The sequence below is a fragment of the Sinocyclocheilus anshuiensis genome, unplaced genomic scaffold (assembly GCF_001515605.1).
Source record: "Sinocyclocheilus anshuiensis isolate Anshui unplaced genomic scaffold, SAMN03320099.WGS_v1.1 scaffold179, whole genome shotgun sequence".
In the NCBI taxonomy this organism is placed as follows: Eukaryota; Metazoa; Chordata; class Actinopteri; order Cypriniformes; family Cyprinidae; genus Sinocyclocheilus; species Sinocyclocheilus anshuiensis.
In genome coordinates, this window is record NW_015549577.1 from 39,180 (window position 1) to 60,871 (window position 21,692).

The 21,692-nt window shown below is 36.6% G+C and overlaps 1 protein-coding gene across 2 annotated transcripts in view; it reads left to right on the forward strand.

The window, feature by feature from the left end:
* Positions 1-1,862: 1,862 nt before the first annotated feature.
* The window catches only part of znf385b (zinc finger protein 385B), a 62,205-nt gene continuing 42,375 nt past the window's right edge, over positions 1,863-21,692 (forward strand). Inside the window, exon 1 of one of the 2 annotated variants that reach the window (XM_016445613.1) lies at positions 1,863-1,998. In XM_016445613.1, coding sequence (XP_016301099.1) covers positions 1,989-1,998 — 10 coding nt within the window. In that variant the 5' untranslated portion in view covers positions 1,863-1,988. Of the gene's footprint in view, positions 1,999-2,403; positions 2,461-21,692 lie in introns of those variants that run through there. The other variant, XM_016445614.1, reaches the window with a different exon arrangement.

Genomic DNA, 21,692 nt, shown 5'->3' on the forward strand with positions numbered 1-21,692 from the left:
ATGAGTCTCCCGGGCTTTCAGCTGTTCAGAGCGGATCGCGACGCAGAATCAACTGGGAAATCACGCGGCGGTGGGACATGCTTTTACATCAATGAGAGGTGGTGTACAGATGTAACTGTGTTAAAGAAACTGTGCTCTAGAAGTTCAGATCTAGAAGTGCTCTTCATTAACTGCAAGCCGTTCTATTCGCTCTATTAGTTTTGCTCATTCATTCTCGTCAGTGTCTACATTCCTCCGCAAGCGCAATGACAAAGGCTCTATCACTGCAACTCCGAAATCAGAGCACGTTTGAATTAATCATAACCGAAACTAAATATGTCGGTTTATACAATCATGTCTTTTTTCTTTTAAATGTCCAGATTGATAAATCCTTGAAAACTGCTAGACTTGATTAGTTTTGACTGTGCAAAGTTCTGTATTATGTTCTATATGAACTTCACGAAAGACTTGTTGTTGTTATTTTTTTAATTGTCGGATTATAATTAAGTATCAGTGAATGACACAGTTTTGAGTTGACTGTCATGGTATGCACATGAACGAGTGTGAAATACCTGCTAATTACGTTGCTTTTTCCTATCACTTATATTGGGCACTTTTTGCATTTAAACTGGATTATTCTGACTGCTGACATTGAAAACCATGCATGTGTTGTTTCGAGGGTATCGGTTAATTTCATGATTGCCGTTTTGACAGTGTCTGCTTGCATATTTTATTCATGTTCGGTAGCCTAATTCTCTTTAACGTAGGCTATTCGCCCCGATTTGATCCGTTTACCTGCGAAATGTACCTTATTTATAATTTATATAATTTTGTCGTCAATATTTTGTTTTAAGGAGTTAAAATTGCCCTTATCAACCATGATTTACATATTCTATAACATTATTTTGACAGTTAAAGTTTTGGGCGGTTTTTGTGAGCTTTTGGGCTGGAAATCGTCCATCCAATCTGGCAACACTGCGTGTAAACGCGCCAAACATCAAGAGCACTAGATCTGCATTGCAGCTCTATACCAGAATACATTATAGTTGGAAATCATCCATCCAATCTGGCAACACTGGCCACAATATGTCTTTAAAGGATCGGATAGCACATATTTACTGTACTGTACTGATCTGAGATTTCAATAAACCACAGAATTTATATATTTAGCATTTTAGCAGATTTTTTTTTTGGTAAGTAGCGTAAATGTATATATTACTGATTAAATGTTTAGAGACGGTGTTTTTTTTTTTTTTTTTTAAAGAAATGAATAGAAGTCAGCTATGTGAAATTAAGTTGATCAAAAGTGACAGTGAAAACTTATTATAGAATTCTACTCATGTTCATGTTAATATGATGAAAATTAGATTTTTAATGATATATACAATGGTACATGATGGTAAACAGGATTTCTTTAGCCATGCACATTAGATATTTCTCGATTTATTAGTGCACCCCACACCTTACTTTCATAAGGGACATTTTGCTTAATATTTGATCCAAATCTTAACTGGAGCCTTTATTGCACTCACTCTCCAACACTGACTCTTTCTGAGTCTGTGTTCCAGCGTTCACAAAGTGAGCCTGGGGTTGCCCCTGATTTACGACATCCAGATTCCTACGAGCTGAATCACAGCCAGGTGCGCGATTTCCAAAGCAGATTGGCCAAAACCCCGTCTGATCAGCTGCTCTGCTGATTTTACACAGCTTCTCGTGCCACATCCACAGCGCAGCGACCCAGATTTTCCCTTTTTCTTCACGCTCAGAGGGACTGTGGGAGCCGCATCTGCCGACTACATCTCTGGGTAGACTCTCTCTCTTCTCTCTCTCTCTTCTCTCTCTCGCTCTCTCTCTCTCTCTCTCCGCTTCATCTCAGCTAAGAGCAGCACGCGTTCAGAGTGTATTCTCTCTCTGTCAGCGCTGTACTGCACGGACTGCTCTTGCACGAGTGCTTCATCACTGAGCTTGACCGGCACAGAAACCCTCACCAGCTGCGCCTAAACACAGCCATGCTCTTAGGTGAGTACGGTTTACGGCATCGATTCGTCTGCATGCTTCTTTTCCTGTGCAGCACAGTGGTAAACATCTGAAAGAATGTGTCAGAATGGACCTGCCTTCAAACCAGATATGTAGTTGAAAGCGGCTTGTGATTTATTCTGTTTCGCTTCGCTGTTTGGAACTGAGCTTTGAAATACAACTGTGCTCTGGATTTATGTAAGGGATCCTGTCAGCACCATTGTTTTGTTTATGTGGGTTAAGTTTGTGCCATCGCTAATACAGCGTGACACATTAGGCTGACGTTAACTTCTCTAAACAGACTGACTGTATCCTTATTGCAATAAAGACAATTGATAGTTCATTTAAAGATCAGATTTGATATTATAATACTGCACGGACTGCTCTTGCACAAGTGCTTCATCACTGAGCTTGACCGGCACAGAAACCCTCACCAGCTGCGCCTAAACACAGCTATGCTCTTAGGTGAGTACGGTTTACGGCATCGATTCGTCTGCATGCTTCTTTTCCTGTGCAGCACAGTGGTAAACATCTGAAAGAATGTGTCAGAATGGACCTGCCTTCAAACCAGATATGTAGTTGAAAGCGGCTTGTGATTTATTCTGTTTCGCTTTGCTGTTTGTTTGCCAGGGGAACTGAGCTTTGAAATAGAACTGTGCTCTGGATTTATGTAAGAGATCTTGTCAGCACCATTATTTTGTTTATGTGGGTTAAGTTTGTGCCACCGCTAATACAGCACGACACCTTAGGCTGACGTTAACTTCTCTAAACAGACTGACTGTATCCTTATTGCAATAAAGACAATTGATAGTTCATTTAAAGATCAGATTTGATATTATAATACCTGACGGCTTACAGTATGACCAGATGTATAGTTTTGTCATCATTTGTTCAATTGTTGGCTTTCTGACACACTTGATTGAGTTCTCCTCAATTATTTTCATGCTGAGCATATTTTATCCAGAATTTTTTCGCGTCATACTCACACCTACCCGCTCTGAATGCATGCTGATCACCCTCGTAGCATGACATTGCGGCTTACATGCTCAACCACCGACGTGTGGGTGTTCGTGAGGGATCGGGCTCCTTCAAAAGCTCATTGATACGAGCGCGATGGAAAGCCTCTCCGAGGAGCGCCTCGTTCGATGAAGTACTAACGCAGTGCCACATTCCAGAGAAGTGCGACTTGGAATCAGGCATGTCTGTGGGGAGCGAAGGCTTGAAATTGCTGTTGATGGTCGCTGTGCAGCTGTCTGCCTGTCTCCCGAAGCCCCCCGTGGAGAAGACCTGGGGGCTCAGTCTTTTGCCAGAAATTTAGCAGCTTCGTTAAGCTTGCAGCTCCATTGCACTAACAGAGTGACTAAAAGAATCAGTGCAAGCTTTTTTTTTTAACATTCAAATACTTTTTTTATGCCCCATTTTAGTGTGCAGAGACTGTAAGTAAGCCATTTATGGGGTGATTTGACCGAAAAGAGTAAACACTGTGGCTCTGTGGCTATATCAAAACATTGTGCTGTTTGTTTAAGTATCCCGACATGAGTTTGGGGCGAGACGATCTGTTGGATTAGGGAAGACTGTGTGTGCTCATGGAAACCAGTTTGAAAACAAAATCAGTTTTATTGAGTGGCATTAGTGGCACAGAAATCACATAATTTATAGTTTGACAGCATTTGTGGTTTAATGACAGTTAACACAAAAAAATCATTGTGACTCCTTTTTTTCCCCAAAACAACTTATGGACATTTTGTTTTGTTTTATTTATTTATTTATTATTATTATTTTTTTTTATTATATTTTATTTTGTTTTGTTTTAACATTTTATTTAATTATTTAATTTAATTTGTCACAAAAAAAGAAATAATACATTTAATAAATTGTTTATTTCCCCCTGTGGTATTTATTTATTTATTGTTTTCTCTCTTTCAAACAAGTGCATCCATGTTCTTTTCACAGTGTGGAGGTGTAGTACATGACTTCTCATCTCATCATTTGCTCAATACAGAATACTAATCGAAAACTGGTTTAGTTTTTCATCCAGGAATGTTCACCCACTACTACCACTTTTAGAAGTTTTTATGCCCACACAGATATATTCAAACATTCACGGCATTCCATATACCCAAAATAATGTTTCAAAGCAGATTTTACATCATTTGATATCAGAAAATAATGTCTCTCACTGAGGAGGCATTTGCATAATCAGGTTTCTTAAATTGGTGTATATGTGATTAAATATTTAAGCACTGTATTTGAGCATCATCCCCTGTGAACAAAAGAGGTTTTGTTGATCTTGGGAGAAGCAAGAAGCGTGTGCTCTCTCTCTCTCTCTCTCTCTCTCTCTCTGTCTCTCTCTCTCTCTCTCTCTCTCTCTCTATCACCGTTTCCTCTTTCTGTCAGAGGAATCTGATAGTTGAGTGTTGAAAGAAGGAATGCTCTTTGGCTTGCTATACTTGACTTCATGAGACAGATTAGACCATCTTAATTATTCTCTCTCTCTCTCTCTCTCTCTCTCTCTATCACCGTTTCCTCTTTCTGTCAGAGGAATCTGATAGTTGAGTGTTGAAAGAAGGAATGCTCTTTGGCTTGCTATACTTGACTTCATGAGACAGATTAGACCATCTTAATTATGATTCATACCCTCCAGTCCTGTACAAATCCCCGACAGAAAACTGCTGCCGGGTTCTATTTATGACGTGCTGACACAAATTTCAAATGGTTTTCAACCGCAGACATTTTCCTCTTTTGTTTTTTATCCGCCATCTCTATCTTTCTGTCGCTCGGCTCGGCTAATGTCCGTCCCATGCACTGAAAGCTCTCTCCTCCACATCACGAGTAGACACGCCCCTTATTGCTGATTGGCTACACGTTTGTTTTGCTATTCGGCCCGAATCAGTTTTCTAAAGTGTTTTTGAAAAATTACATACCCTACCTTTAAGGTTTAAATATTAAATGTATTTTTGCATCACCTCTGAAATGACTTTTTCTGTGATGTCACCAAACCCCTTTACTTCAAACATCTGGCTCCATTCTGGTTTATATCACCCACTTTTAACAATACAATCAATTTTTGAGTCCCACTGTACGTTTAGTATATTCGCAAAATAGGTTGCAAACAGAATTTCTCACTGAATTTAAATTTCTTGTGTACAAGTATAAAATATTTCATACTTTTTTCTTGCAGAAAAGTGACCAAAGATTGACCAACCAATATTAAGTGGAAAAAAAATTATACAAAAAATGTTACCATAAATAAAGGCACATGACAAGTGTTTAGTTCAGTGCATCCTATTTTACTTTATTTTAATTTGATAAAAACAGCTCTCTGGAATACTAGATTCTGTGGTCAGATATATTTGTTTAATGGCTGCTATAACTTTATGACTGTATGACTTAATTATAGAGACACATTTACTAAGAAGAGAAATTATGAAATTCACACTCCATTTTTACCATTCTGTTCATTCACATTTTTTAAAATAACCTTTAATTAAAAACTTTCATATACTCCTATATTCATGTTGTTCTAAACCTATATGGCTTTCTTTCTTCTGTGAAGATATTTTATTTTATTAATTTCTTTGGTCCATAAAATGAAAGCCAGTGGGGTACAATGTTGTTTGGACCCTGAAAATATCATAATTTGTGTTCCACATAAGAAAGTAAGTCATACAGGTTTAGAACGACATAAGGGTAAGTGAATAATGACAGAAACTTCATTTGTGGATGGACTCTCCCTTTAAGCTCAGATATATCAGTATGCAAAACAAGTGAGACTCTGAGGTCCATTGTTTTAAAATATTCCCAAATCATTAAGGGAAATAAGATTGCAGGTACCAAGTGTCTTGTGTTGCCATGGTAGACTGCACTGATATGCATGACAATTACCCTGGTCACCATTTGTGGACCTGATCTCCCGTCTCTTATCTGTAATTAGAGTCGAAGCGCTCTTCCACGCTTCACTGCGAAGTAATCGTAATTGCAAACATTTGTTATAGCAAACAACTCTGTCAGCAGTAACAGTGATAAATCTACAGGCCTCTCTCTTTGACCTTAGGTTAATACAGCCGCCGTTTTGGTTTTAACTGATGCAAAAGCATAACTCCTGACCAGGAGGAATGGCACGGAAGACGTACATAGTGAATGTGTCAGCCGTAGCTTTAAGCAATGCAATAATCCCCTTGACAGGATTTGATTTGCATGCGCTTCTATGCTTCTCACTGCACTGAATATTAATGGCCAGTATTGTTTGATAAAGTAAAATCAGAGAATACATTGGGGAGAGAGAGAGAGAAGTCTCTTGGAGCATAGCCCACGCGGCACAAGAGCAAACCTACCGGGGCCGACGCAAGGTATATTTCGAACCAGCCCTTGGGGTTTCGGAGTGTCGTGCCAAGTTGCCAACGCTCAGAGCTGGCTTTTAGCAGGCATTTGAGATTCTTTGACAAAAAAACACCCAAAGCACATTAACAGGGGTGGCCGGAGGGTGCATTCAGTCTGTCTGTATGTCTATGTGTCTGTCTGCTCAAGGGATGTTGTTACCAGAGAGAGTCAGGCTTGGAAACAAGTGTTAGGGCTCGAGCATGGCAAGAGGTTCTCCTGTTCCTGCTGTTCCTTAGTCTCCATGGAAACCACAGAGCTGAAACAACAAGTACTGCCGCTGATAAAATCACTTTATGAAAGTAATTTGCAAAGCAAGAGAGTTGCGTTTGGATACAAGCACATTGGTCGCAGCAAACCCGAGTGTAATCTTAAGAGAGTGATATTTCCGTTTCCGTTTTTGACCGTTCTTGTGTTAAAAGCAAAAACAGCCCACTCGGATACCGTGTTAGCTTATGCCGAGCCACATGGAAAGCACAAATGTGTCATTTGATCCTGGCCTGGCTTTTATACGACAATCAGGTGAACACGTGCAGCCCTAATTGTATCACTCGCTCTTTACGGAGGTTTGTTAATGCAGATCTGTTTCCAACAGGGGGTCTTGTCGCTCCGCTCGCTGAATGTGACAGGGAATGTTCTTAGTGTGAATAATGAAACATGCTCCCCGAGTCGTGTGCCAGTGATCCCGTGACAGCCCGGTTTAATGATCTTGTTATTGTTCTTTGCAGAACAGATGTTGGTGACTTAACGATTGTTTGCGTTTTGTGATCTCCCACTTTTCCGAACATTACAGTCTCGTAAATCTCTGTGTTTGATTTGCGCTGCATCTATTTGCATTTTATTGTGAGCTTTTAATTATCAGTGCTTCTTGCTAAGCCAGACATTACTGTTATTGTTATTCATACTTGGGGTTAGGAGTTTTTTGGGGGTTTCATTGAGTAGCTCGTCCAATATGGGAGGATTCCATAGATTTTTGCTGCAGTAATGCTGGGTTTTTAAATCACATGGGGTCCAAAGTAAGCTTTTAAGTTTGTGTGTTCTGTTGTTGCTTAGATCCTCTTTTGGTCAAATAAATGTCTTTGTTTTTTTTAATTCACAGATCAACTTTGGTACCCAGCGGAAGATGAAACTTCTTGCATTTCTGGTGTACAACTTATGCATGTGAATGAGTGGAAGTGAATGGAGTGCAATCTTGTGTGACCGTAACCTTAAAAATTTAAACGGATAGTTCCAGTCCTTGCTTCTGATTGGTTGAGCCGCATTCAAAGCCGTTGTAAATTATTACAAACATACACCTTTGACATCAGTATTTCTAGTGGAAGGATGATATTTAATGATTTAACTTTAAAAAGTAACATACTTATACATATATTTTGCCTTTAATATATGTATTGTGTGGTAACCGTTTTATAAAATCAATAAGCCCCAAGAAGCTGTGGTTTACAGTGAATTTAGAGCGACTAATGGGCTTTGTTTGGCCTGACGCAAAGCAGCACTTTAGCGAGACCTAAAACCACTTTTGTTTTTTTTAGTACACTAAAACCATTTTGAACACTTCAGCAAAACACCCTATTAACTACCTAACAACCACCTAGAACACCACATAACATTGCTCTAAAACGTTCAGAACACTTTAGCGACCCCCTGGAAAAGCTTTAGCAATCACACAGAACACCCTAGCAACTGTGTTAAACACCACTCAGAGCATCTTAGCAATAGTATCAAACCACTAGAAGACTCTTTGCAAAAGCACTCACATTTTCTTTTGGAAGTGTAAATATTTAGTTTGATTTTACTCTTCCCTTTTCTTCATCCCAGCTTTTAACAGTTTACTGTGATATTGGGAGGACTGAATGTTTTCGTCTAGATACAGTTTTCAGAAAACGCCTAGGGAAACTAGTAATCATATTATTGACAAGCTGCCAACATGTCAGGCATTCTCGGCTGAAGTGTTGTAGCTGAATAACTGGACACAGTCTACTTTCTTTCTTTCTTTCTTTCTTTCTTTCTTTCTTTCTTTCTTCTGGTGGTTTTGCTTTGGTATATTTGATATTGGTGGTATTTCTTTCATGCTGTTTTTCGCCAACATTACGTATCTGATGCATGTCTCTCAGTGAGCTGAATGTTTCCTTTCCCATCCTCCCCAGAGTGGACACAAATTTAGCTGTGGCCCCATTGCTGGCACGTCTCAGTGTTGTAAGTTCACAGGTGCCCAGAAAGCAGGTGATGGATCTCTTGAACGTTCCCAGAGCATTGTCTCCCAGTCATTATCCTCCCGAGAACCTCTAATCCTTCTGTCAACATGAGAGTATATTACACCAAACGATCCATCTGCGGACACGCACATCTCCTGCACTTCATTCTGATGGTGAGGGTCTGACAGCTGTGGATTTTGGTGGTGGGATGCATTGCATCTTCTGAGCATCCAAACACAAGAAGTTTGCTTCAGTTCTTGCCCTTTGATTCCACCCTCATCTTCCTCCACCTCCTCCGTCTTCTTCCAGCCTTTATCTCTCTTTCCATCCACCATCTCTTGCAGGTGGATTGAGTCAATCTCAGTGAGTCACTCCGGGGTATATATATAGAGTAAAATAAGAGTAAAAGATTCACCACCCACTGTTCCACAGGGTGATTGAGAAAGCGAGGGTAACCTTTCTCGGTATAGCTGAAATGCATCTGCTCATTTGCACTTTAACTTGTGGACCTCGCTTCCATTTGCACGCTCACTTTTAGTAGGTCTGCCCCCTCTCTAGACAACAAATACCACACTACTTCTCTCATGCTTACACCTGAGGGAGGGGGCGAAACTTTACCATCATCTCCCACAAAATGTGTTACAAAACAATCTGTAGCGGTCTGGTTCTTGTATGTATTACTCAAAAGCCAGTATTTGAGATAAGTTAACCCATTTTATTGTGAAGTACTGTTTGAGTGCACTAAACAGATGGTACACAGCAGCGACACTTTGAGAATGTGAATTCTTCTGTATTTGGATTTTAATGAGACACTATTTGAAGAGGACTCTATTGATAATAATCGATAACAGTTGTGCTGCTTAATATTTTTGTGTAAACCGTGATACTTTTTTCAGGATTTTTGGATGACAAGAAAGTTCTAAAGAATAGTTGTAACAATGTAAAAAGCATTAACTGCCACTTTTGACCAGTTAACTATGGAAGGCCGTTTCCACCATTGGATGGATGGATGGGTGGGTGGATGGATGGATGGATGGATGGATGGATGGATAGATAGATAGAGCAGCATGAGAATGCTCCGTTGTGACCTGTGGATGCTCACGTAATTCCAAGCTGTTCATTGCATCACCTGGCAATCTAATCATTCTCTGTAGCACAAGGACACACACTCATTGTAAGGCATTATTTCATTTATCCCGTTGTCAGGAGATTTTTATTAGAAGCCACACCAACTTCATTTTCACAAATTGTGTTTAAAGGCACAGACTGTGCCTTTTCTTTCTCGCTCTGATGCGGACCTGAAGCACTGGCTTGTAAATCTGCATTTAAATTGAATTTAGGACATTATTAGATTTGCCTGAAATAGTGATGGCTTTGCGTGTGTCGTCTACATGTGAATGGCTCCACTGAAAAAACACACTTGAGCAGATGTGTCGCATTAAGTAGTTTCATCCAACCGCAGTCACTATGCCGTCTAAAGAGACGGGCTCATTATACCTGCGATGGACAGCCTATATCACCCTTTGTGGCATCTAGTCTGACAGAGAATGTGCCAGAATTATGCCTTCTGTTTACTTTTCAGCACCACTCATGATCTATGACTGACTTCATAAAGCCATGTAAGCTGGCTAATAGTTGGTCTATTTCAGTATCATATCCATTTACACTAGACAGTCAGTCAATACTAAGCCCAGACTTATTAAATCCAAAAATATGTTTTGATGTCAACATGAAATCAAAATTGATCACATTTACTTTTTTTTTCTTTGTCGCCCTATTGCAACTCTGTCACAATATGAATTTATCTCACAAATCTAATCTCACTTTCTCACAGTGTGACTTTATATCTCACAGTTGTAACTTTGTCACATGCTTGCAACTTTATATCACACAATGTGACTATATCTCAAAATTGTTCATTTGTGCCTCAATGTGTCTATGTGCTGTATTACAAAGTGCTTTTATATCTCACAATTCGAACTTTGTATGCTGCAATATGACTAGTCTTAATTGTCCCATGATCTTTCAGAAATTATTCTAATATGCTGATTTGGTGCTTAAGAAACATTTCTTATAATTATCAATGTTGAAAACAGTTGTGCTGCTTCATATTTTTTTGTGGAAACTGTAATACATGATTTTCAAGATTCTTTGATGAATAGAACATTAAAAAGAACAGCAGTTATTTGAAAAATATGTTTTTGTAACATCAGAAATGTATTTTCTGTAATTTTTGATCAATTTAATGCATCCTTGTATGAATTTATTGAAAAAAATAAAAAGTACTCAGAAACGTATTGTCCTTATTTTTATGAATAAAGTCCAATATAAGTAATTTAAATTGAGCATCTTATAATTCAACTGCATTCCACACAGTATATCTCCATCAGTCAGTCACCCTGCTCTCTCAGCAAAAAACCCTCACTGTTTGACCACTAATTGATTGTGTTTACTATATGTGACTACATGCATGTTAATGCTTGCATGCACACAGCATCAACTATACAGTAAACCCTGGCTGACAACACGGTGAATGAACTGTGGCAAATATTGACCTGCCAGTGACATTTGGACAATAGAGATGCATTCCCCAGGTATAAGCCATGTATAGATCCATCTGCAAGTGCACAAACACACAGCAGACAGCCATTGTGCATGTGTCTCATCTATGTATACGCAGACAATGCTTTAAAGCTCTTTCCTAAAAATTTCCACAGTAAGGTCATTATATCTGGTTTCATATAGGAAGATGAGAGCTCCTCTATGACATAACATGTTAAATTAGACAGCCATGCATCTCAATACTAAGCCCAGACTTATTAAATCCAAAAATATGTTTTGATGTCAACATGAAATCAAAATTGATCACATTTACTTTTTTTTTCTTTGTCGCCCTATTGCAACTCTGTCACAATATGAATTTATCTCACAAATCTAATCTCACTTTCTCACAGTGTGACTTTATATCTCACAGTTGTAACTTTGTCACATGCTTGCAACTTTATATCACACAATGTGACTATATCTCAAAATTGTTCATTTGTGCCTCAATGTGTCTATGTGCTGTATTACAAAGTGCTTTTATATCTCACAATTCGAACTTTGTATGCTGCAATATGACTAGTCTTAATTGTCCCATGATCTTTCAGAAATTATTCTAATATGCTGATTTGGTGCTTAAGAAACATTTCTTATAATTATCAATGTTGAAAACAGTTGCGCTGCTTAGTTTTTTTTTTTTTTTTTGTGGAAATCATAATACACAAGGATGCACTGATAGATAGAGAGGTCAAAAGAACAGCATTTTTTGAATATAATTATTTTGTAACATTGTAAATATTTGTAATTTTTGATCAATTGAATGCGTCCTTGCTTAATAAAATGTATTAATTTCTTAAAAAAACATTTTTTAACTTTTGACCCCAAACTTTTTAAAATCTTAAAATTGAGACAACTGTGACTTTAAATGCCAGTGTGCCTTTTCTCAAATCCCATCATTTAGAAATATCAGGTTATGGAAGTAAATAGGTTGCAAATTGCACTTCATGTCGACTTTAAAATGTGTGTGTGTGTGTGTGTGTGTGTGTGTGTGTGTGTGTGTGTGTGTGTGTGTGTGAGACCTAGCAGTTAGTGCACATGCTCTGACACATTGAGCTCTGGTGCACATGCAGACAATGCAGGCTTAAATCTGACGTACACCATTTCTTGATCTTTCCACTCTCCATAAAAGTGGACAATGTTTGTGTGTGTGATTTCAGTGCATCTTAATAATTCAAACCTGATAATTACTCTTTTTGCACCAGTGAGCAGTTTTGCAGGAAGTACATAATTTATTTAGGCAGCTTTTTTTAGTGCAGTGCTCTAACACATAATTATCTTTTAATCTAATTATTATAAAAGAGCGTTTTTAGACACTCTGTGTACTCAGTGCACCAGCTAGTTTGTAAACATGTAAACTTGGTGTGTGGGTGGTGGATCAAGAGCTGAATGCTGCTGTTATAATAGCACTCCATCTATGCTCTTAAGGTGTAGTTCAGCACATTTTACATTGTGATTTTTCTGTTGCTCTTTTAGACTCTCCTCTGCATGGCTTCGTATCAGCTGAAGCTAATATCATTGACCTGCTGTCGTCTTACTAATGAATATCTTTGGGATGGAAGGAAGTTACTCGCCCTTAGCAGACATTTCCCATCCAAAGTGAATTACGGTGCACTAATTACATGGACAATCCTTCAGGAGGAACCGAGGGTTAAGTGCTGTCCTCAAAAGCCTCATTGATGAATGAATAGGACAGTGTTCAGTATTTCTTCAGTTCTGAGTCGCCTTACTGAAACTTTGATGTTAGCAAGCCTGATCATAATTTAATGCTAATTGAAATAATCTGTCCTAAATGGATAATGCATAAAAATGAAAATTCTATCATCATTTCCTTCCTAATGTCATTCCGAACCTGTACTACTTTTTTCTGTAGAACATATGAAGATATTTGGAATATTTTTGATATTTTTTTGTTCATACAATTTTTTATACAATTTTTATTTTTGGGTGAACCATTCCTTTAATTCTTCTAAGTCTGGTCACATTTATTTACAGTATAGAGCACAAGAAAATGAAAATGACAGTATTAATGTTGCAAAGTTCTTCAGTTATGAAGTGAATACAATTTCTATCTCTAAAGCAGCTCTAAAAAGACAATAGTGTCATAATTCAGCTCAATTTAGTTCAACATTGATTCCGTTTAGTTAAGTAACACTGTGAATGTTAAGTAATTCTGTGAAGTCAGTTCTGTGTTGATACAGTTTAATAACAGTGTTGCTGTTGCGGTGTTCATCAGAACGAATGAAATGAATTCAATTCAGCTATAAAGCAGCTCTATAGAAGACAGTTGTCATTTTCCAGCTCAACTTAGTTCAAGTTTTGTTCTTATCCAATACTGTAAGTGCAGTCAAATTAATAATATTTCTAAATATTAACTGTTTTTAAACCCTAACTAAGCAAGCCAAAGGCAACAGTGGCAAGGAACCCAAAGTCTGTCAGGTGACAGTAATGGAGAAGAAACATCTTACATGTAAAGTACGTGTACCAGTACATGTAAAGTAGCAGAAGTGTCCGTTACAAATTATTAAAGGAATAGTTCACCCAAAAATGAAAACATCATTTTTTTAATGTTGTCCCAAACCCATAGGGTTTATGTTTTTCTGTGAAATGCAAAAAAAGGAGGTGTTAGGCTGATCTTTTCCATACAATGAAAGTGAACTGGGACTGTCAAGCTCCAAAAAAGCTCTATAAAAGTATATCATAAAAGTGTGGCTTGTGCACTAGAATCCAAGGCTTCTGAAGTTATATGACAGGTTTTTTTTGTGAGAAACAGACTGAAATTTTAACAGTAAATCCACATTGCGCTCAAATGTCATTTGCATTCAATTCAAAAACACCCAACTGCATCGCAAATGGCCACGCAAAAACCAATGATGCTTGTAATATAGTGCATAAGTCGTATGGACCACTTTTATATCTATGCTCTTTTATTAAATGGAAAAGAACTGCTTTGAAATTCTGATGAATAATTTTGTAACTCCATGGTTGAAATAAAGTCATACATAAGGGTGGATAAATGATGACAGGATTTTCCTTTCTGTCTGAACTACTCCTTTAAACAGCAGAAGCAAACCAGCGTCGAGTTTAATCATGCACCTGCTCGCGGATATTCTAAACACTAGATCACAGAGACAGTCTACTGTTGGGCTGAATTATTTTCTCTCTGTGGAGATCTCCTTTATGAGAATCAAATTCAGATGTGTGGGTCCGGCTGCGCTCTCAGAGAATAGCTGCAGCAATGAATGTTCATCGTCTATGGCAAGGATGAATAAGCCCCTCTATACCGGGCCTGATGTGTGCTCATTTAATCCCAAACATTTTCCTTTGTTGGCGTAGGAAATTGTCCTCAAACTGTCAGCAATGAGTGTTTCTGCGATTCGGAGTCTTCTCCTGTTGTTTAATTCTGCAAGCTGTATCTCACCGCAGCCTTTTTTCAGTTTCCCGTTCAGTGGGTTTCTGCGCTTCCAATAGTAACAGCCAGAAAAAATATTAAGTCATAACCACAGTATCTGTTTTCCCCTGTACAAAAGCTTAAGAAACATTATCCCAGTCTAATAACATACACCCTTTGGAAAGACCTTTTTTAGGAATTAGCGATGAAATCATTCTCAGAGGGTCATTTAAAAGGAAAAGTCACTCTCAGCTGGGTTTGGAATGCCATCAAAATTCCGGAGGACTTAATTTACTCAAAGTACTGGTCTTGCTTGTTTTCCCAGCCAGATCTGAAAAGCTTCACCTCCACCCTCATTTACTGTACTCTACAATAATTGCACAAATTCAGCTTTTATTTTGTCTCGTGGTTGTAAATATCAGGGCAGTACTATGTGAAAATACAAATGCAATGTGTATGTGTTTACTGAAGTGCAAAGATGTGGTTTTTCATTGGTTTGGTTTAGATTAGGTTTCAAATGACATCTGAGCCAGTGCAGGTCCAATATGATTTCTTTTTGCCGCTCATTTGTTGCACCAGGTGGCTAGAGACCTGCAGGATGCAAGCGAGTGACCACATCGCAAGATCTCCCACGCTCTCTCTATCTCTCTTTCTCAGCTTGGTTTCTTGCTTCCAGTACAAGGATTAAACTGATTAAATCCCACCTGCCACAGATGCACTAACCTAGATGCCCCAAAACCTACCTCACCTTTTCCATTCCCGCCTGGGAGAGATGGAGCGAAAACCTAGACCTGACAAACAGCCTGGACTCGGAGACCACACAGTGTAGTGAATGAGTCATTATTTTGAGTCAGTTCTTTTCAGTGAATCGGTTTGCAAAAAACATTCAGAATCATTTGTTCATGAATCGTTCACGAATCACATTACATTACTAGCTGAAATTTTACTAATAAAATGTACTGGAAATGTAAACACAGAAATGAATTACATTTTAAAAAATATTACAATAGAAAATAGTTTTTAGTTTTAGATTTGTACTAATATTAAACAATATTGCTGTTTTTATTGTATTTTTAAGATCTTACCGGCCCTAAACCTTTGAACTGTGGTGTACACTAAACCAGTGTTTCCCAACCTTTTTTTAGTCGCGGCACCCTTTGGAAATTTTAACAAACTTGTGGCACCCTACAAAATTAATTTTGTCACAATATTTGAATTTCTAACTTCGATATGATACTTTGAAAAGTATCGATATTCGGTACAGCAGGGAAGAACTGCAGAATGTGTCATATATATATGTATATGTGTGTCAGATATTTTTAATATTATAAATTTTTTTGTCCATGGCACCCCAGGGTGCCGCGGCACCCCGGTTGGGAAACACTGCACTAAACAATAGATTATTAAAACTAAAATTAATTGATATCTCTTGGCTGTTTGTATATTAATAAATTAATGGCAAAAAAAATTATATTTCATAAATATATTTTTTAATGACATTTTTAATCAATATGTTTGCCATTTATTAATTTGCAAAGCATACATTTTAGTTTTAATAATTGATTGTTTACTGTACATCTTAAGTCTTTTGTAAAAAATACAGTAAAATTGTGAAATATTATTATAATGCAAAAATGAATGTTTTCTACTGTAATAGATTGTAAAAAGTAATGAATTCCTGTGATGGCAAAAGATCCTTTCATGAATAGAAAGTTCAAAAGAATAGGTAATTTTGAACTTGATCAATTTAATGTATTCTTGCTGAATAAAAGTATTTTTAAAACTTTTCAGCAGTAGTATACACGCAAATTATGTTTGGGTACTAAATTACTTTGTTTCTACAAGCTGAATTAGGTCTGCCACAAACTGAACTATGAAATGTAAAATAACTTTATTGGCTTTATTAGAACATTTTAGACCATGCCAGGATGTCAGGGACCACATGATGATGTAAATTATTATTGAATTATTGTAACAAACTGTTAATAGAAGCGATTTTGCATCTGATTCTGAGGCATACAGAAAGTTACCCAAACTTAGACTTTTGACTCCAAAAGCTCTGCTTGATTCCATGCGTTGTTCCAAAGCGTTACAATTCAGTCCCTGTGATAAATGGAGAGTGAATTTTTGGCAGTTGTTGTTCTGTATGCATTGAATTAATGTTAGAACTCTATTCAAGGACACGTATCCTCTGTTTTGTGCTGCAGGCTTCTTTATGCTGTCACATTTCTCTTGATTCATCAGAAGGTATTCATATAGTGTTTCTTGCATTGTGTGCTTTGGAGGGCACTTTGGATTTGGTTCACCAGTCAGTTAAAGGTGAAATATTCAAGATTTGTGTGTGGAAATCTCTTGGTACTCTTTTCATACATTTCTGCTTGAGTAAAGCCTTTCTCTGTGAATAAATTTCTCCACGCTTTTTGATAAGTTGTGACTTCACACGTTTTATAGATAGCTTGCAACTCTCTTTAAAAAAAAAAAACTGTAGAAAATGCCTGTCAAGCTCTTAAGAGGGATACATTTGGAATGAAATGTCTCGTGTGGTTTCTTCACTTATTTTTATCTCCCCGAGTACCCCTGTGAGATAAGGTGTATGTTGGCTAACCTTTGGGAAAAGAGCAGCCTCACACAGCACACCATTTGATTTGCCATTGTCAAATACAATCAGACAGAGAGACTCAGAATTGCGGAAGGGTGAAGGTGAGCCAAGAGGCTCTAGCCAGCTCTCATTCCTGCTCTGCGGGAGGGTTCAGCCTCTCACTAAATCAACACTGCAAATGTCACGGCGTCCCTTCCGACAAGGCAAAGTACTGATAAGCACTTCGGTCCTGACCTACGGTGGCCCAAAAGCATTTCAGACACTTAAGTCACACTTAAAACTGTACAAATGTCACTGCTTTAGATAACAAAATAGGAAAGAAAGTATCTGCAAACAGCTTTTCTCAAAAAAAAAACTTTTTTGGCTGTTTTAGACTTATATAATAATGGAATTGTGTTTTTTTATTTCTTTTTGAAAGAATTCTCTTTTACTCACTAATAGGGCTGGATGATATGGCCACAATTTATATCACGATGTATTTCTTAATTTCGGTCGATACGATACAATTCCGATATCGATATGAACACTATTTATCTGAAATGGAAATCTTTTGTAACATTATAAATGCATTTATCATCACTTTTGATCAATTTTAAGCATCCTTGCTAAATAAAAGTATTCATTTCTATAAAATTTCTATTTATTTCAGATAAATGCTGATCTTTGGATCTTTCTATTCATCAGAGAATCCTGAAAAAAATGTACTCAACTGTTTTAAATATTGATAATCAGCAAATCAGCATATTAGAATGATTTCTGAAGGATCATGTGACACTGAAGACTGGAGTAATGATGCTGAAAATTTAGCTATGTATGGTCACAGGAATACATTACATTTTAAAATCTATTCAAATAGAAAGCAATTTTAAATAGTAAAATTATTTCAACATTTTACTGTTTTTGCTGTACTTTGGATCAAATAAATGCAGGCTTGGTGAGCAGAAGAGAATTCAAAAAAAAAAAAAAAACATTAAAAATCTTACTGTTCAAAAACTTTTGACTGGTAGTGTAGGCTGATTAAATGTGCTTCAGCCAGAAAAAAAGGGTATGAAAAGTGCAAAAAAAATTGAACAACAACAAAAACTGGAAATGTTGCTGGAGACGGGCTTATTGAAAATGCAAACTGATTCTCTGCCAGCAGGAGGCACTTTTAGAGTCTCCTTTTAAAAATCATATCACCATTATTGAAAAAAATTATATCGCGATACATATTGATATTGAATTATTGTCCAGCCCTACTCACTAATGATAAAGACAGAAATATTGTGAATTATTATTACAATTTAAAATATCTGTCTTTTAAATTTTTTATATATTTTTAAATGTATCCCTGTGATGGCATTCTAAGCTCATTCTAATATGCTGATTTGCTGCTCAAGAAGCATTTTTTTTTTATTTTTATGAATGTTAAAAATAGTTGTGCCGCCTGATATTTTTGTGGAAGCCATGATACACTATTATTTAATAGTTTGGTACACTGTAAAAAAAAATTCCATAAAATGTACAGTAAAAGACTGGTAGCTGTGGTAAAAACTATGGTAGCATCATTTTTGGATTTTACGGACTTAATTTACATTTACATTTAAAAACCACATTTCATTAACTGACATAATTTTAATATACCAACCTATCGAAGTTCTGAAATCTGTTTAGTACCTTTGTAATACTCTGATAAGCAGGTGGTGAGAAAGTCACATGAAGAACCAAAGCTCAACACATGTAGCTTTCCACAAGCTGAGAAAAAAAAAAACTTATATATATACAGAAGGTGCACTGTGTCATTCACACAAATACTAAACACCATCATGGTAACACACAACACTAACGTAATGCAAATAAACACTGATGTAACATATAACCCTAATGAACATAACTGATAAGAAAAAAACATAGTTATTTCAATGAAAAAACACCAAATGTGAAATGTAACACAGGGGACTCTCAGGGGAATTTACCATTAACCAATTAATAGGTTTTTACTGTAGAATTTTTACAGTCTTTTACCGTTAAAATCACAATTCATTTAGTAATTTAATTTAATAATATTACAGTAATATTACAAATATTACAAATAATAATAATAATACCTTATTCAGCAAAGATGCATTAAATTGATCAAAAGTGACAATAAAGACATTTGTAATGTTACAAAAGATGCAGTTCATTGAACATTCTATTGATCAAAGGATCCTGTAAAAGTTTCAGGTTTTTCACAAAAAAAAATGTTAAGCAGCAGTTTTCAACATTGATCATAAGAAGCATTATTAATAATTGATAATAACTGTGTACCAAATCAGCATATTTGAATGATTTCTGAAGAATCATGTGACAGTTTTTACTGTATATTTTATCAAATAAATGCAGCTAGGGTGAGTATAAGAGACTTCTTTCAAAAACATTTACAAAAAATCAATTATTCCAAACATTTGACCAGTAGTGTATTTTAACATAATGACCTTTTCACAGCCTTTGACGAGCAGAAAGAATGTCCAATTACCTTTTGATTTCATTTTGTACATTATGTCTATTGTTTTATCATTTAAAACTCAACAAATTGCTTTATGCATCAGGTTTAGCTTGAAAAGTGTGTTTGTGCTATATTTTATGTTTTAATACAAAATAATGACATTCAAACATTTTTCAGTGTTGCTGAAGTGTCCAAATATTTTTTGGCCACTGAATGTTGCAGTTTTATTAATGGTGCTGAAGTTTGCTGGCTGTTTGCTCAAAGATCAAACCTCTGAGAGACAAGTGCTGCTGCCAGCTGCTGCTGAGGCATTTCATTTCTCGAATCGGACTTGGAAACACGTGGCTAGCTTAATGATGAAACCGAGTTGAAAGAGAGACTTAGGTCAAGGCTGATTTAAATTTAAAAAAAAAAATTATCTTCTCGATTTCAAACTTCATTCTCTGCAAAAAAGCAGATGACTTTGAGTGCAAATACGGCATTTTTGTCCACAGAAGATCTCTTTGACTGCTTCTGTGAGCTTTGATTACAGACTCCTAAATCACTCTCGGTTGAATGGTAGTCATCCACCTAGGCTGACCATTGAACTCGGTTTCATGGCTGTACACCTTGTCTGCATGCATTTTAGTAGACTTGAACTTGCTGCTTTTCCACATCAGAAGTGGTCTGCGATGGTTTCTTTCTTTGTGCTTCTGTGGCTTATGAGTGCTTTGAAACTCAGAGTCTGTCGAGCCAGATATAGTCTCGCGTCGTTGGGCTGCTCACAGTCCGTTCGCTGACCATCTAATGCATATTGCAAAAACAAAACAGAAAGAGCTAGATGAAATCTCAAGATATTCTGATAGCTGGGAATCGGGAGCGCATCACTTCACCTGGAAACAAAGGTAGAGTGCTACAGTAAGCACTTTTCTGGAAGAAAAGTAGACATACATGAACAGATTGTGTCTTTATGCAAATTCATTTGGTGTTTTCCATATATTTTCTCTAGTACTCTTTTGCCCATGGTGATTTAATATTGTGGTATCTACTAGTTAAAATAAACCATAACTAAATGGCACACAAAACAAAACAAACTCTGCCTGGTCAGTTTTCATGTAGTTCAGACATTTCTTGTCTAACTGGGCAGATCTTTGTCAGAATTAGAATATTTGCTCCATATCTTCTGTTTGCACAGGCATCAGCTTTCATTTTTTTTTAAATCCAGCTTGACAACAATTTTCCACAATGTTCTACCGTTCAAAAAATGTGGGGGCGGTAATGATTTTAAAACATTTTTGAAAAAGTTTTGAAAGAAGTGCAACAGTACAGTAAAAATACAATTCAATTCAATTCAAGTTTATTTGTATAGCGCTTTTCACGATACAAATCGTTGCAAAGCAACTTTATAGCAAATTAAGTTTCTACAATATGTAGTGGTAGCTTATCAGTGGTGACTGTCAGTTAATGTACATATGGCAGAAATGTATGGAAAAATCAATTAAAGACGTAATCAAACAGACGATGAACACTATTAACAGCAATTATTATATGATGCAATCAAACTTATAGCAAAATGTGGTAGTTCTGTATGTTGTTTCAGTGTTGGCATCATCTGAGGTCCTCTGAGTAAAACAGTAACGTTGTGTAATATAATTACATTTTAAAATAATATTGTTCTCTATATGAATATATTTTAAAATGTTATTCATTCCTAAGCTGAATTTTCACAGTCATTACTCCAGTCTTCAGTGTCACATAATCTTACAGAAATGATTTTAATAAGCTGATTTGCTGCTCAAGTAATGTTTCTTGCCGTTTTCAATATTGAAAACAATTCAATTGAACAGTATTTATTTGAAATTGAATTTTTTTGTAACTTTTATAATGAATGCATTCTTGCATTAATAAAAAAGAATAAAAAAATACTGACACTGTAATTTTGATTATAATACAATATCTACAACATAATCACAATTTTCTGAACTTCGTAATTGGCTCAAGCTCAAACGTCAAACCTCATATGTTCTCAAACCATTAATCATACAACTTTGTTCACATATAGCATAAATACAGATGTTTTCAGGCCAGCAA